The following is a 16,068-nucleotide window of genomic DNA, read 5'->3' as shown; positions in this document are numbered from 1 at the left end:
GGTACAGGGTTGTGGCACGAGGCGAAGCCGAGTAGGAAAACCCTGTACAGTGGTAAATGACTCCACAACCCCCGCCCTCCAATGGTCAATTGCTTTTCTACAACAGCCACCACATAATATAAAAAATAAATACACAGTTGTAACATTAAATTCATGTACTTACAATCATTCATCGTATTCAGAATGCATATATCCTTCCGCCACAGAATATAGTCCCATAAACAAGATCCACGATTGCATTGTAGGTCAGCACAGGTGTTCTTATCAGATTGATTGGGAGGCGCATTGATACTGGAAATGCGGTCTGAACTGAAGGTTGTTGAGATATTTACCACTGTTGCTAGCCAATCAGAATCCAGTATCCAAACATGCTGTTGTAGAAACAGTGATGAACCCTCTACAAGTCTACATTCTGTATGGAATGGAATGGAATGGACTTTATTTGTCATTGCTACAGTACAGGTACCAAACAATGAAATTTAGGAGGGGTGGCTCCCCTGGTGTTAGGAAAGGGAAAAAAACACATTTTAGAAAAAGCATAAAAGCATAAAATCACAAGAAGGTAAGGAGCTGGTTTACATCAATAAAGGCTATGTACACAATCCACTGAACTATACTGCACAGATAGTCAACTAGGGTTGTCATATTGCACAAAAGTATTTTTTCACATTATTTTAAAGTGTCACAGTTTGCAGGCTTGAAAATGTACATGTTTGTGCCTCAGCACTAGCTGCCATACAATCCGTCCGGACTGTCCTGGGCCCAGAACTTAGGCCTTTTCTGTGTTCAGGGCCTTGACGGCCCTGTGGTAGAAGCAGTCCTTCAGTCTGTTTGTCTTAGCGGCCGGGGTCCTGTACCTCCTGTTCGAGGGCAGCTTGACAAAGTGTACGTGCCCAGGGTGGGTTGGGTCCCTGGAGATCTTGGAGGCCTTCCTGAGACAGCGTGTGTTGTACAGCTCTTCCAGAGAGGGGAGGGGGGCGCCGGTGATCTTCTGTGCTGTTCTCACGACTCTCTGTAGCGCGTTTCTCTCCGCTGTTGTGCAGCTGTGGAACCAGTTGGAGATGCCGTAGGTGAGGATGCTCTCCACTGCGCCGTGGTAGAAGGCCACCAGTATCTCCTGCTTGTTGTGTTCTTTCCTGAGGCATCTCAGGGTGTATAGCCGCTGTTGTGCCCTCTTGATGGTGCCTTTTGTGTTGTCCTTCCAGGCCAGGTCATCCCGCATGTGGTGTCCCAGGAATCGGAGGGTTGAGACTCTCTCCACGCTCTCTCCGTCGATGAGCAGGGGCTGGATCTCGGTCTTTTTCCTCCTGAAGTCTACGATGAATTCCTGGGTCTTTGACTTGTTTAGCAGCAGGTTGTTAACCTTGCACAGCTTGCTCAGTTGCTCTACCTCATCCCTGTACGCCGCCTCGTCCCCCCCCGAGATACATCCCACCACGGTGGTGTCGTCTGCAAACTTTACGATGTAGTTGCTGGGGTGGACGGGGGTGAAGTCGTGGGTGTAGAGGTTGTAGAGGATGGGGCTTAGCACGCAGCCCTGGGGGGACCCAGTGCTGAGGCTGAGGGCTGTGGAGGTGTGGGGGCCCACCCGCACCCTCTGGGGGCGGTCGGTCAGGAAGTCCTTGATCCACGCACATATAGAGTGTGATAGACCCAGGTCTAGTAGTTTGGTCACTAGCCTGTCTGGAAGGATGGTGTTGAAGGCGGAGCTGAAGTCCACGAAGAGCAGTCTCGCGTAGCTGTTTCCCCTCTCCAGGTGGGATAGAGTGGCGTGGAGAGTCGTCGCTATGGCGTCCTCTGTGGACCTGTGGGCTCTGTAGGCGAACTGGTATGGATCCAGGTTGGGAGGCGTGTGAGTATGTGGGCCCGGACTAGTTTCTCGAAGCACTTCATGATGATTGGTGTGAGTGCCACCGGGCGGTAGTCGTTTAGGCAGCTCACCGTGCTTTTCTTCGGGACTGGGATGATAGTTGAGGTTTTCAGGCAGGGTGGGACGGTGGCCTGGGACAGGGACTGGTTAAAGATGTTGGTGAAAACCCCGGCCAGCTGGTCGGCGCAGTCTCTCAGCACCCGTCCCAGGACGCCATCCGGCCCCGAGGCTTTCCTGGGGTCCACCGCCTTCAGTACGCGTCTCACCTCATGCTCTGTGAGGGTGAGGCTGCTGAGAGCTGGAGAGAGTGGTGTTTGTGTTGTGGTTACCTCCGTTCGCCCCTCGTCGAACCGGGCGTAGAAGGTGTTCAGCTTTCCCGCCAGCAGGGGGTCGTCCTCTGCGGCTGTGAGCCTGTTGGCTCTGAAGTTTGTCATCTGCTGAACCCCCTGCCACATCCGCCTGGAGTCGTTGCTCAGGAGGCATTCCTCAATCTTCTCTCTGTGCTCTGCCTTGGCCGCTTTGATGCCGCGCTTTAGGTTGGCCCTGGTGGAGCTGTACAGCGGTGTGCGCTTCCCTGCGAAGAAGGCGTTGTCCCTCTCATTTATCAGTTTTTGGACCTTCCCAGTCATCCATGGCTTCGTGTTGGGGTAGACCCGGACCCGTTTGTCCACGGTGACTGAGTTGGTGCAGTTCACTATGTGGTTCAGAACCGACGACGTATACTGTTCCAGGTCCTCTGTAAATGCCCATGTGACAACAAAACGTCCCAGGGACACAGGAGAACAGAGTACAGACAAAACAGTGATGTGTATGCTGAAGTTCCACCACAACACACACACACACAAACAAACACACTACTGCCACCTACGCCATTTAAATCTAGACATTGAGGGGTAAGGGTTGGTTCTTACCTGCTGGATATTGGCTTCTGGTCGGAGTTTCCCCAGATGAGTTGGAAGTACAGGTCACATCTGTCCTGCTGTAAACCTCCCTGGTCACCCTTGTCTCCTCCCTGGTCATCCTTGTCACATCTTTATCCTTCCTTTCACAAGCTGGAATATAATGGAGTACCTGTAACACACCAAATGGTAAATGGTAAATGGCCTGCACTTACATAGCGCCTTTATCCAACGTGCTTTACAACGGCCTCTCATTCACCCATTCACACACACATTCACACACCAATGGCAGCAAGCTACCATGCAAGGCGCCGGCCCCGCTCACTGGGAGCAATTTGGGGTTCAGTGTCTTGCCCAAGGACACTTCGACACGTGGCCAGCCGGGGCTCGAACCGCCGATCTGCCAACCTTGCGATCATTAGATGGCAGCTCTACCTCCTGCGCCACAGCCACACCATATAGTGTGAACTTGATTTGTAATCCGCAAGGCATCAAATGTACCAATTTGTCTACACATGTAAGGAAGCAGACTGAGCCGTGGTCTCTCTGAACAGCCTTACTTACTCGCAAGAAGTGGTGGATGGTCTTGACCGAGTGGAGGTGGCAGACCAGCCATTTCAGGTAGATGACCACATCCTCCTGGGTGACCACGTTGATGGGGTTCCCCCGGCCTGTCAACACCTTCTCCCTGGACACGGCCAGCCTACGAGCCCGCTGAACTGCATCCTCGTATTCACTCACCAAGTATGAGACTTGGTCCTGATGACGAAGGCAAGGGAAAGGCAAGTTTATTTCATGACGTTAGAATTATAAGGTTATATCTCAATTTTTGTCAAAATTTACAAATTTCATACAACAGGGGCAATTCAAAGTGCTTTACATACATTATTAAAAAATACAGCAATTTGATCGAGTGCAAAGATATAAATGTTTTCTTTACTCACAGGGGTCTGTTATAGTGTTAAAAACTATATGTTACCTTGTAACTGGGGTACAGCTTGTCAATGACGTGAGAATGGCGACAGAACCTCCTCCATCTCAGCATGAGGAGATATTTGTTCTGTGCCAACTGATAGGATCGGTCTGCATAAAACTAGAAGAAAAAGCATTTGTGTAAATGGTCAGTATTTAACACTAGAAGAGCCGTGATTAACCCCTGTGATTAATTCTTTTTTTATATCTTTGCACTCGATCAAATTTCAGGACCCTCCTTTCATGACCTTTCCTAGATATGTGCGTTCTACCACCCAGTATCCTTACATTTTCAAAATCACTTCAGGATAAGATAGTATAAAGCTGTTTTGCAGTTTTTCTGTGTAGGAGGCAGGCTAAAAGAAGAAGCGCACTCTAGTGTGTAAATAGCAGATTTACATTCTAAAAGGGGGGTCTATTTGACCCCCAAGGCGGTTCTACTAGTAGGTAAAATAGACACGGCTGTTGTAGTGTTAACTCTGTGTGTTACACTGTCAACCCAGACTGAAAGAGGCTATGACTTTATGTACGTACAGTATATAGTACTGTATTTACAGAGGAAAATATCAACAATATCAATGCAATCCATAAAAGATATTGGATCATCTCAATGACACAATATTTGGGTATGTATGTGTTACGGTACATGTGGGAATACGGTACATGTGGGAAAACTAGGGTTAGGGTTAGGTGCTACGTCGACTTGGTACATGCTGGCATGTCTAACCCTAACCCTAATCCTAACCCTACCCCTACCCCTAACCCTAACCCTAACCGTAGCACCCTAGCACCTAACCCTAACCCTAGTTTTCCCACATGTACCGTATTCCCACATGTACCGTAACATATGCACATCTACTGATTGTACTGTACTTCCATGTGTTTTCAGATTACCTGGTGTAGCAGAGGAGGCAGACTCTCAGGTGTGTATTCCAGGCTGAGGCAGCTGTCCAACTCCCTCTGCATCACCTGAGCCTGTGAAGCCACTGGCAGCGCTTCAGCCACCTGAAACTCACAGACAAACCTGCGTATAACTAATCAAACAAATCACAACTGGTCCTGAGGTCCAATAATGACAGTTGGTTTTTTGTGGTTTTATTTGACACGCAGACTGCAAATTGTGTAGATTCATGTTTATTTGACAAAACCGAAAGCTAATAGACAGGTTTCTGGTGGGTCAGCAAACTTTGAATATAACTAGGCAGTGGTAATAGGTAGCACAGGGTAAGTCTGGACTCCTTCAAATCAGCCCTTAAAACCCATCTGTTCACCAAGGCTTTTGGCCCCTAGTCACTGTTTCTGTTTTGTTTTGTTTGTTTTCTGTTTTGTCTGTCTGACCATTTTCCTCTAGAATTGTAAAGCGTCCTTGGGTTTTATGAAAGGTGCTATACAAATCCAAGTTATTATTATTATTATTATTATTATTATTATTAAGTCTTGCAGCTTCCAGACAATACGACAACTTATAAATGTCTCTAGTCTCACCTGCAGGCCTCTCCTGAGGACCTTCTCTCTCTCCATGCGGAAGTAGGACACATCCTTTGGAGTGGGAACAGAGCTAGAAAAGATAATGCCCAAATAAGTAACGATAGAAAAGAGGTCATCCAAAAACATGCAAAAGCCAATAGATCATTTTAAATTATTCAGTGTCAGTGGCCACATACCAATAAGATTTTGAGGGTGTTCCCTGCGAAAATCCATTCTCTTCTAACTCTGCCCTGAGAGCTGAAAGTTGGGCCGACAATTCTGCCTCCTTCTGCTCCACCTTAGCAGTGGAGGAAGGTTTGTACACGGACATACTACCCGTAGCTCCTGGAGACCCTCTAAAGGTTGCAATGACACAATCATAAAACTAAATAAAAACAAAAACCACCACTACACACATTTCAGGATAAAGACATTGTAGTTTTGAGTGTATGTAGGATTTAATTTGATGCTTAAGTTTCTGTAGAAGACTAGCAAAATGAAAGACTTGCCTTGAATGGAAGCTCTGGGGAAGGGCAGCCAAGTCATTCCTCACTCCAGCTTGTTGCCATAAGTATCCATGGAGACTGCAGGCATCTCAACAGGGCTTCCCCTCCTCCCCCTCCTCCTCTTCCTTCCTTCAGCTGCACCCATAACGTAGACTGCTCAAAGCAGAGAACTAGAAGGCATCCAAAAGAAAATACTGAAGTTAATGTTACTTTTGCGCCTATGTTCTCAAATCAAATCAAATGTTTCTACTGTAGAGGGCTCTAGAACTCCATCAGGGACTTTATTCTATCATGATGTTATTTTTCAGGGTGTTTAATTTCTTATGCTCTTACAATTTAATCAGTGTTTTTTTTGTGTGCATATATAATAAGTTGTTGTTTTTTCCTACCAATATTTACCTTTCTGTATTAAATAGCATAACATGCACAATTTTCATATCCAATATGATTTTTTTCACCAAGGTGCATCTCCTACCAATAAGTGCACAGGACATTATATTGCATAATTCCTTGGCAGATGGAAGGAGAGATGCTGTGATAACCATGAATGGCAATGCCAGTACAGGAGATCCATTTCATGGCTGAAAGATGACTCGTTACAATAATGAATTTAGTCTGCTGTGAACAGGAGCACTTGAAGAGACTGAATTTCAACAAAATCTGGTAGCATTTAAGATGACACGTCACCCTAGCAACCATTTCTTTGCAGGATATCTCTAGTGTATAGGTATCTAGTGTACAGGTAGGTGAGAAACAGAATACAGCTCTTACAGACCGGAGTTTCCTTTGTGTCTCTGAAACCCTGAGATATTTTGGACTACTGAAGGCTACTCTGTTCTATGGGCAGCAACAATGGATTCCTATGTAATGGCATTTAATTTAATAATAAACAATCAAGACAAAATAAAATGATATTAAAAAACCCAAAGACAATAGTGCTTCACCAAGCTTTATTTACATGCACCATTTCTTATACAACCTACATTAAATCCAAAGTGGAAATACACAAGGAAATGTCAACATCAAGTAGTGACACAATGTGTAGGACCAGCGGGGGGAGGGGGGGGTATGGCCATTGGCAGTGAGGGTTGTTCTGAGATCTGGAAGTCTCTCTTAATTTTCACATGAATTTGCCAACATTTGTAATAATCTGTGCAATGATAACACACCCAAACTGTAAACTGACGTTTTTGGAGTAATATGTTTTGAATAACTCAAGTCAATAATGTTTGCCACACAACAGCAATTACTGTATGAGCTGTGTTATAATTAATATGCAGGGTAAATGACTAGTATTCTGCAGAGCCAAGAACTTGTGTCTTCTTCTTGGAAGGCTGGAGTATAATATATTGCTTCTGGTTCAGTATGGAATCTTTTAAATACAATCTGATTAGGTAAACATTCTGGTAGAGTATTGTGCCATTTCTGTCATTCATCAATGCTCTTTCATTTGGTCTATGATGTATGAGTGGATGTTCAAACACAAACAAATGCAAACACAAACCTATCCATAAATATACACAGTATCCACATGTATGATGTGTAAATGCTTAATTTCCTATTTATTAGGTAAACATATTTTCCCTGGAATATCAGTTTAGGGTGTAGTAGCTGTAATTTTTTTGAACAAAATAACTAATGATACTAAGTAGACCGATTGGTGATTCAATTAAACTCAATGTTCACGTTAATCCTCTTGTTTTTATAGGAAAACCGTGACAGAAATCCAGTACCATTTCTGCTGACAGTGATTGTTTCGCCATCAACTATTGGAGCAGTTGCATACAGTGTCACCTATTCCCACCAACACAACTTGAAAAGGACATTTTTGTGATTCCACTGGATTTCTCAAACACAGAATGAATTTGGCAACATTCAAGACATTAGTTTTTCATTCCTTATACCTAAAATGGCCATCTTTTAAATTTACCATGCACCTTTTGCTCATTGAAAGATTGTTTTATAGGATTAAACACTTCTTTCAGCACCTGTTATAGTACAGATATCAAAGGGAGGTGAACAATGCGGCCCTAGAGAATATTAAAATCATTTCTTCTTTCATAGCACCACACATCATTTTAAAACAGAATCTTGGGGTTTCACATTTGAGAATAAGAAACTGCTAATGTAGCGTTCTAAACCACTGTACCGAATCTTGTGTATTCTTTATTTTTGTTGATTTTTCCACTATGAAGGAGGGGCAAGGTAGGCAAGGACCTGCAACAGAAACAGCTCAAAAACATGAGCTAACAAAATGCACCTTTTGAATGAGGAACATTTAACACCAAATCTGTATAGGAGGAAATGTCTACAAAACAAAACTTAAACATTACATACAATATCACACATGTAGATAATCTCACACCTCACAACTAAACGTTTAGAACATTGGTGCATGAAATGGTGCATTGATGCAAGGCGTTTCATAACATAAAATTCTCTCTTTTCCACTTATTTTGCTGATGGGAACTTAAAACATGAAAGCTTTTTATCAAGTATCATCTATAATAGTAACATTCTCTGACACTTGTTCTGTAAACACTCGGCCGTCATCCTCAAAAGACAGACAGCTGGTTTGGCAAAAACATTGTGTTGGTTCATCCTGTATAGATAAGAATATAAAATGGAAAGCAGGGTAAATACAACACTTTCATATCAGTGTTACAGTTCACCACGTCATAAGGATGTCCCTGAGACTTGTCTTTTTCACATTTATTTCACAATTACCCCTAATATCCCACTTATGATAACACTGATGGTTACACTGTCCTGACAGTTAAGTACTACAACTCTTGTTCAAACCTCCTGTTCTGAAATATGGGTTACAAGAACTTCATCACCATGCGTTTTAGACACTTCAAAAATACAGTACCAAAATTGTAACGTCTGATAAAAGAAAATCATCACACTTAGCCCTGCTATACTACCACACTCCCCCATATAAATACATTTTTATTCCCTTCAGTTGCTCTATGCATGACAGTGAAAGCTCACCTGCATTGCTATATCCACTCTCTACTGCTCTACTTTAAGGCTGGGTTGCACCAACATGGATTAGATTAATCCTGGTTTAGGCTTAATCTAGGTTTAGTAAATCTAGGTTCAAAATTAATCAGAGAGGCATTGCACAGGGAAGATATGCGGCCATGTTGTAATTAAAGCAAATAAACCTAACATAAACCTCCTCCAAGGGTGGTTTAAATATAATTGCTAATCCAGGTTTAAACTAGGTTTAAATTTACTGGTGAATTTAATCTAGGTTTAAGTGGAAATTAAACCTGGATTACCAGAGGTTTAGATTTAAATCAAGATGAAATTCAAACTACATTTAAGATAGGTTTATAGTTTGGTGCAACAGGATTAGTAGATAAACCTTAATTTAATCCAGTAAATGTAATGCAGAACCATGTTGGTACAGCCCAGCCTAAGAGTGAACTCCTCAGCTGGGAACCCAGCTTTGGGATGAGGTTTGTTTGGAGCTGGAGAAGCTCCCTGTGCTAATGTTAGCATTCTGGGCAGACATGAGGTGAGTGTCAAAACTCAAGTCTAGGCAATCAGCATCCATCAGTTCATTACGGATTATGGTGTCTATATCACACTCAAGACTAGCATTAAAGACATCCAGGTCCAGCTCCGTGGGGAAGCCAACCTGAGCAGCCATGTGCAGGGGGCTCCTGCTGTTATTGATACCAGAACCAAGCTGCATAGAAGTGGTCTTGCTGGGAGACTGCTGTAGATTCTTCTTGCCATCCTGATGGTCCGCGTCACAACTTAAGGCCAAGCCTCCGTTGACAGAGGTTGACAAGCCAGCTCGCCAACCGGGCATCGAAGAACTCGGCGCTAGCTGACCAGCAGCGGCACTAGCTGATGAGTTCAACATCATCGGGTCCTTGCGAAGCAGCATGGCGTTACGACGGAAGTTCTGGGAAGTGATCGAGGCGCTCGCTTGTGACATGAGCGGATCGGACTGGGTGAGCATGACATCGTTGTGGCTGTGGGACTCCAGGCTGAGCAGGTCATGCAAGGTCTGGTTGCCGAAGCGAGAGATGCAGGAGAAGGTGGCCTGCTTGTTCTCCTGGATGGTCTGCATGGGAGACTGCCGCAGGCCTGTGACGGACGGAGGGCTGAAGACGGTGTTGGGGCCGTAGCTGCCGGCGGGGACGCCCAGACTGCTTCCTGAGCAGCTGAAGGTAAACGCTGAGCTCCCCTGCACGTTGGCTCCAATCTCATCATGGCCTGGGGGGGGCTGCTGGGACGCCGTCAGGCTGATATTGTCCAAGAGATCGTCCATAAGGTTATCGGAGAGTGCATCGTTGAGGTTCATGGTTCCAGCCAGGTCAGACAGACCTGTTGGGCCAGTGGAGGGGGACATGCTGCTTGGACTAGAGTAGAGCATGGGGGAGAGAGGCGAGTCGTCGTCGGGCACCTCGTCCAGCTCTAGATTGGCCAGTATGGGGGAGAGACGGCCACTGATGGTGCTGGCGTTGGAGTTGGTTCGTGAGCGAAAGTCTGTCCAGGCGTCCAGCTCATCGCTGCTGCGGGAGGTGGGGCTTCCGGTCCACTTACACAAGCTGGAAGAACTCTCTGAGCTCCCGTCTTGGGCAGCCTGGAGAGCAGCCTTCTTCTTGGTAGCTCGCCCTCTTGCACCCTTGATGTACTTGTTGCTGTTGTCCATGGATACGGCCCGTCGCCGTGGAGCTTTTCCCCCTTTCCCGCCCTCTGGGTTGACCATCCACCAGGAGCTTTTCCCTGTTCCTTCATTCTGGACCTTGGAGAAACGACTATGGAGCGAGAGGTTGTGTCGGATAGAGTTCTGTTTTTTTAGAGAAAAAGAGAATTTGTTTAGAATGAGAATTCCAGAGTTTCATCAAGAGTTTTTTCATAAAAAAACGTTCATGGTTAAAAACGACATTTCAGTGGCCTACAGTGGTCTAGCACCACAGTATACAGTGCACACATAATATGCCCATGTGGGCATGGGTTCGAATCCGGTCCATGCCCTCTCTCCCTGCTTCTCCTTACTTTTCTGTCTGTCTTCACAATATCTGTCCAATGAAATTAAAGATATGAGTGGGACTCAGAAACCCCCCCCCCCCCCCCCCAAATTTTAAAAAAATAAAATAATACATTTCATGTAAAGAGGAATAAACATAAGTAATCAAACTAGACTTGCTGTACACCGTTAGCATAACAAAGTAGCTTCCTGCCAGTGAGGGGGCTATGCACAGTACCATACAAATACCCGTCACAAATATGGCTGAGAAGAGGTCATTTTAACTTCACTTATTCAGCCTTCAGTCACCAGCGTTTTTTGGAACATAAGAAAGAACATGCCATCTGACCCCTATATGTACCTCTCTGCCACTAAACTGTTGGAAGGGGATGTCTTTTATGTTCAAATTTGTTGATAAATATGACAACCAAAAGCAGTTTTTCTTTATTATATTATATAGTATATTACATTTAATATAGTTTAAACACAGTATTTCTCAAGAAACCATATCATATAAAAGAGGCCAAAAAATACAGAAAGAATGAGATAAAAGCAGTGGCTACACTGCAGTTGTGATGTGTCTTTAGTCCTGCTCCTCTTCTACAGACGATATCATACCCATCTCTGACTGTGACCTATTTCTGGCTGCAATGAATGGTCTGATGGATTTCCCTGGAGATATTCTGAACCATGTACAAAATTAAAGAGATTGAGTCTGTGCGTTCAGGCTACACTAACTGAGAGTGCTGCAGCAGCAGAGGAACTGCAGTCATATCTGCAGGAAAAGGGTGAGTTGACGAGATGGTTGGGAGTGGTCCTGTGTAGTTCTAGTCTAGATCCTCTTCCATTCTGGCCAAACAGCCATTGACATTTTGATTACATTGTATTCTGACATGACATACCCACAGGCAAAATGGAATTTAGACAAATAAAGGAGCTACACATGAAACTGGGTACCCTGAGGCCGCCTAAGTCTAAATCGTAATTACAATGAGCTGTTTATTTACAAATGATCAAGTACTGGCTAGCTTCCATCGCAAATCAGCTATCCAGATCAATGAGATAAAATCCCATGTCACGTCATCAGATAATAATAAATATTTGCTATGGATAGTTTTGGTTTGCCTACTTTCTGTAATGAGCTACGATTTGACAACAAGTGGCCATACTGGGCAGAAGAAATCAAATGCGCTAATACCATAGCCATTCTAAACATTTGTGGGGAACTATTACTTTTAGACACTATCGTTTCAATCCATGCTTCGATCTGCGCAACGATCCATGCTTTCCTATGGGTCAATAGGCTGGCTAACTTCCAGCTAAACCCACCCTCCAAGCCAATTACCGGATTAGATCAACCACTTTCATCACTTGAAAGTGAACACCCATCTCTTGGCTCAACGTACATAAGTAGTTCTCTCTTCCACTCGCTTTTGTACTTTTCAGGACCAGCAAGGTTGATTGGATTTCACACCATCTCTGTGTCAATATGTATGGTTAGTTAATTAGATTGCATCCAATGAATCTAAATTTATTTTTATCTTTCTGCAATGTCTTGTATTTCAATCAGACTGAACAGATGTATGAAATTGCATATTCTACTAGGGAGTTCGTAAACATGTTAGTTATTATCTGTAGTACATCACTAATACAGGAGTTGCTATTGTAAACAATGTCAAGTGTGTGCTGTTGCTACAACAAAGCAGAGCACATTTCTGCAGCCATGAGTTCATCCTCACTATAGAGGATACATTACATTAACATTACATTAACGGTGAATTCCTGCCTGTTTTGTATGGATTTGTTTATGGAGATTGCTTGCTATGTTATGTGCATGTTCCCTTTTTATACTTCAACCAGGTCTAGTCCTGGTAGCTCACAGAGATATTTGCTATGTCATTTGATTGTTATGTTGATTGTTGTGCATATCTCAGCAATAAAGGCTTCTGGATGCTTTTAGTTCTGAGCTGCGACATAGAAAGATAATTCACTCTTTATGGTTGACCTGGTCAAAGGGGTAAACCTTCATGGTCACATTCTCTGAACATTTTGTGTTTCCCCCTAATTTAAGAACGTGACAGACAGACTACAGTAAAATGAATGCTTTCTATGTCAAGCCGTGTAGATGGACTCAGGCCATGGGGAGAGTTGGAACAGCATATTTTTCTACAACCCTCTCAGCTTCAAGCAGTGACAAGTCACAACACATTTAATTAAAAATATCCCCAAAAATTTAGCCCAAGAAAAACTGTCTCAGGCAGAATTCAGAGGCTTTACATGTGTCTTCTCCCAGTTACCTTCTTTTGTGAAGAGAAACAGAGAAACAGTGGCACATTGTACTGCCAGAAATGATTTACTGAGGTCTGGGGGGGTGTTTCTGTAGAACTTGCCAGTCAGCCTACTGGTCTGACAACATCTAAAATAAGGTTCAAGAGTTTGAGTTGGCTGACAAAGGGATGGATGTGCAGTGCACTAGACAGCTTTAAATAAATTCAATTCGATTCTGCACATATCTCTTCGCATAGATTTGTAGCCTAACCCTAAATTGAAAATGTAAATGCTCATGTATTTCACTGAATTAAAAGACAAAAGTGATCAAATGTCAAATGTGATCTGTACATTTATTGTATGTAAAAAAGACCCAACAGTACAAACTGTAGTGTTCCCTTCCCCCACCCCCACAGGCTTACAGCAGTGCTGCAGCACCCTTTGAGCAAAGCCTCGTTCTGAACAGAGGCTGGAGCGCTGCCAGTTTACACAGAGCCAGATCCAGAGTGAAACGGCGAAGCTTCTTTCACATTGACCTACATAGTTACCAGTCAGCTGATGGATGCTTGTGCTCCAATGCGCCAATGAAAGATGGAGGTGGGGAACACAGCAGCCAATGGCAAATCTACCACTGTTTCCAAAGCTATCAGTATTAGGCCTCGTAAAACTCATGATAGATATGCATTATATTACACGTCAGTAGGCTATATGACATGGGGTGTAGGCCTAATGTCTGATTTGCATTCTTTTGGAATGAGAATGAAAAAAAACATTGAATACTATCGTATTCCCACAGGGAATAGTCTCTGGACTTGATTGCATTTTTTTCCATAAGGAGAATTATTCAGACAGTTCAACCTTCCCCTATCCCCTACAGATGGACGACCTTAATCTTGCTGAATGCCACAACTCTGCCAAAAAAAAGAAAAAAAAGCCTGTCTAATAACTGTTGAACTGCTGTGGTCAGCAGTTTTTAAAACCCAACCTTAACCCTTGTCCTATAATGTGCTGAGTATAAATTCTCATCTGTGTGTGTCTGGGTTCCATGTATCCAGAAGTGACATTTAGACTATTCTATTCTGTATTGATCAGTTTATTTATATTTCTGAACTTCTGATGTGTATTAAAAAAAAATGTGTTGCAATAATTATGCAATTATCTGATATTACAATAAACATGATCATAACTATCATCATCATCATTATTATTATTTGATCAGTGAGGAAAACCCACACATTTCTCACACCTAATAGTTTCACAGGATTACAAAACCATTTCCAGACTTTTTTTTTTCTTCTTTTTTTTAAAAATGTAAATCCTGCAGAGCTCAGTGCTTTCATTAGACTCGATTCCATGACGGATGAATTGGTTTTCCAGACCAAACTAATCCCTGGAATCAAACAGGGGCAGGAGACACTAGCATGGAGCGAGCCCTTTGCACACCAATATAACAGTCTAGGCCTATACTGGTAGGGTCTAGTCTAAAGTCTAACTACTCTATGAAACTACTACTCTAAGTTACACTTATGTAGAAATGCTGTAAGCACATGTATGTTAATTAGCCTATGGCTATGTAAGTACCGTATATACATTGAGTTGGTTGATTATTGTTATTACTCAAGTGGAATTGGGTTGGTTCATATTTCAACTCATTCCACTCAACTAACTCAATATGTAATTACACAGATAGACCAACTCAATGGGGTGTTCTTGCACAACCTAATGCAGCTCTAAAGGGGGCCTGTCTGTCCTAGCACCTGTCCTATCTGAAAGGGCCCTGTGCAACATTGACCTGGGCTCTATTGGACGTGACTTGGCAGCGATACATGGGCTCACCCTATTTCTAATCAGGCAGCCCACAGATCTTCTATTCCCAGCTGGTTATCACTACAAAACACACCCTTGCCTTGTGCCATTCAAAGCCCAACTATGGCCCCTAGTAGTATGACTGTAAGAAAATAACCTCCAAAATATCTATTCATTCTAAATGATAGCATTGCATATCCATTTAGGATGGTTCCTGCAGATGATACTGTCGTCTCCTTTTCTGCAAGATACACCTGAAATGCACAATGAGCTCAAACTAAAAAGGTCGTTATTTTGATGACAGTCACAGAACACTATAAGTCACTGCTCTGCTCACCTTCCATCCAGCAGAGCTGTTGCTGTCGCCTTTGTCCTTGAAGTATGGCACGGACCTCACCATCCAGTCATAGATCTGAGACAAGGTTAACCTTTTCTCCGGGTTGCTCTCGATGGCCTGGGTGATTAGGTCTGCATAGGAGTAGTTGCCCCAAGCATTCCTGCGGGCACAGGACTTCCTCGGCTGTTGGGACGCAGCAGGGCCGTTGGGGACCGTGACAAGTGCTTGCGTAGATGTGGGGGAGCCATCGTTCACCTCCTCTTTGGAAGTGGGGATTGCTGTAGTGCAATTTTGGTCTCTTGGGATCTTTGTTTTGTTGCCTCCTCCTGTTTCGTTCTCATCCTCCTCATCTTCGGGGATTACGTCATTGTCCGTGGATTCGGCCTTTCCTCCACCCGACTCCGGACGAGGCAGAGGCCAAGTGCAGGACCTCTGCCTCTTCTGAGGCTCGAAATCCGGATCTATTTCAACACCTAGAGGTTCATTAAGCGATGCTTCAGCCATGTCCCTCTCGTCGTCTTTCTTGTATCCGTTACACAATGATGGTCGTAAAAGTTACGAAGCAATATAGCATTCAAGTTGCATTCCATTAATAATATAATTTGGTTATTGTGCGCGGTATAACATCATTTCAACTTCTTTGCATGCTTTATGTAATGCATGTTAAGCTCAGTGGCACATTTCATTTCACACCTCCAACAGATTTGTTAAACTCAGTCCACGTGCGCCTGCTTACTGCTGATCGTTCAACCTTGCGATCCAAACGGCCCGAGGTCTTACATCATATCCAGCTAAATCATATGTAGGCTACAGTAGATGCTTTTCCCCCCATTTCCTTCGTATCAAGAGCAGTGAATCAATGCGATCGCGAAGCTGTTTTGGTAAATGTGTGGTGACGAAACGTCAGCGATGAATTAACCAGGAGGGATTCTGCGCTCCAGCCCCTTCAC

The 16,068-nt window shown here is 43.8% G+C and overlaps 1 protein-coding gene across 1 annotated transcript; it reads right to left on the bottom strand.

Annotated features, from left to right (window-relative positions):
* Positions 1-6,656: 6,656 nt before the first annotated feature.
* On the bottom strand, positions 6,657-15,877 carry foxo3a (forkhead box O3A). The gene is made up of 2 exons (XM_080530563.1): positions 15,119-15,877; positions 6,657-10,527 (listed from the first exon to the last, which is right to left on the bottom strand). Exons 1-2 carry the CDS (start codon positions 15,620-15,622, stop codon positions 9,154-9,156), a joined length of 1,878 nt encoding a protein of 625 aa, XP_080386689.1. The 5' UTR covers positions 15,623-15,877; the 3' UTR covers positions 6,657-9,153.
* Positions 15,878-16,068: the final 191 nt, after the last annotated feature.

The sequence above is a fragment of the Nansenia antarctica genome (genome assembly GCF_963989245.1).
Source record: "Nansenia antarctica genome assembly, chromosome: 1".
NCBI classification, from domain to species: Eukaryota; Metazoa; Chordata; class Actinopteri; order Argentiniformes; family Microstomatidae; genus Nansenia; species Nansenia antarctica.
Note: the sequence above shows the minus strand (reverse complement) of the source record. Positions and strands in the feature narration are given on the sequence as shown.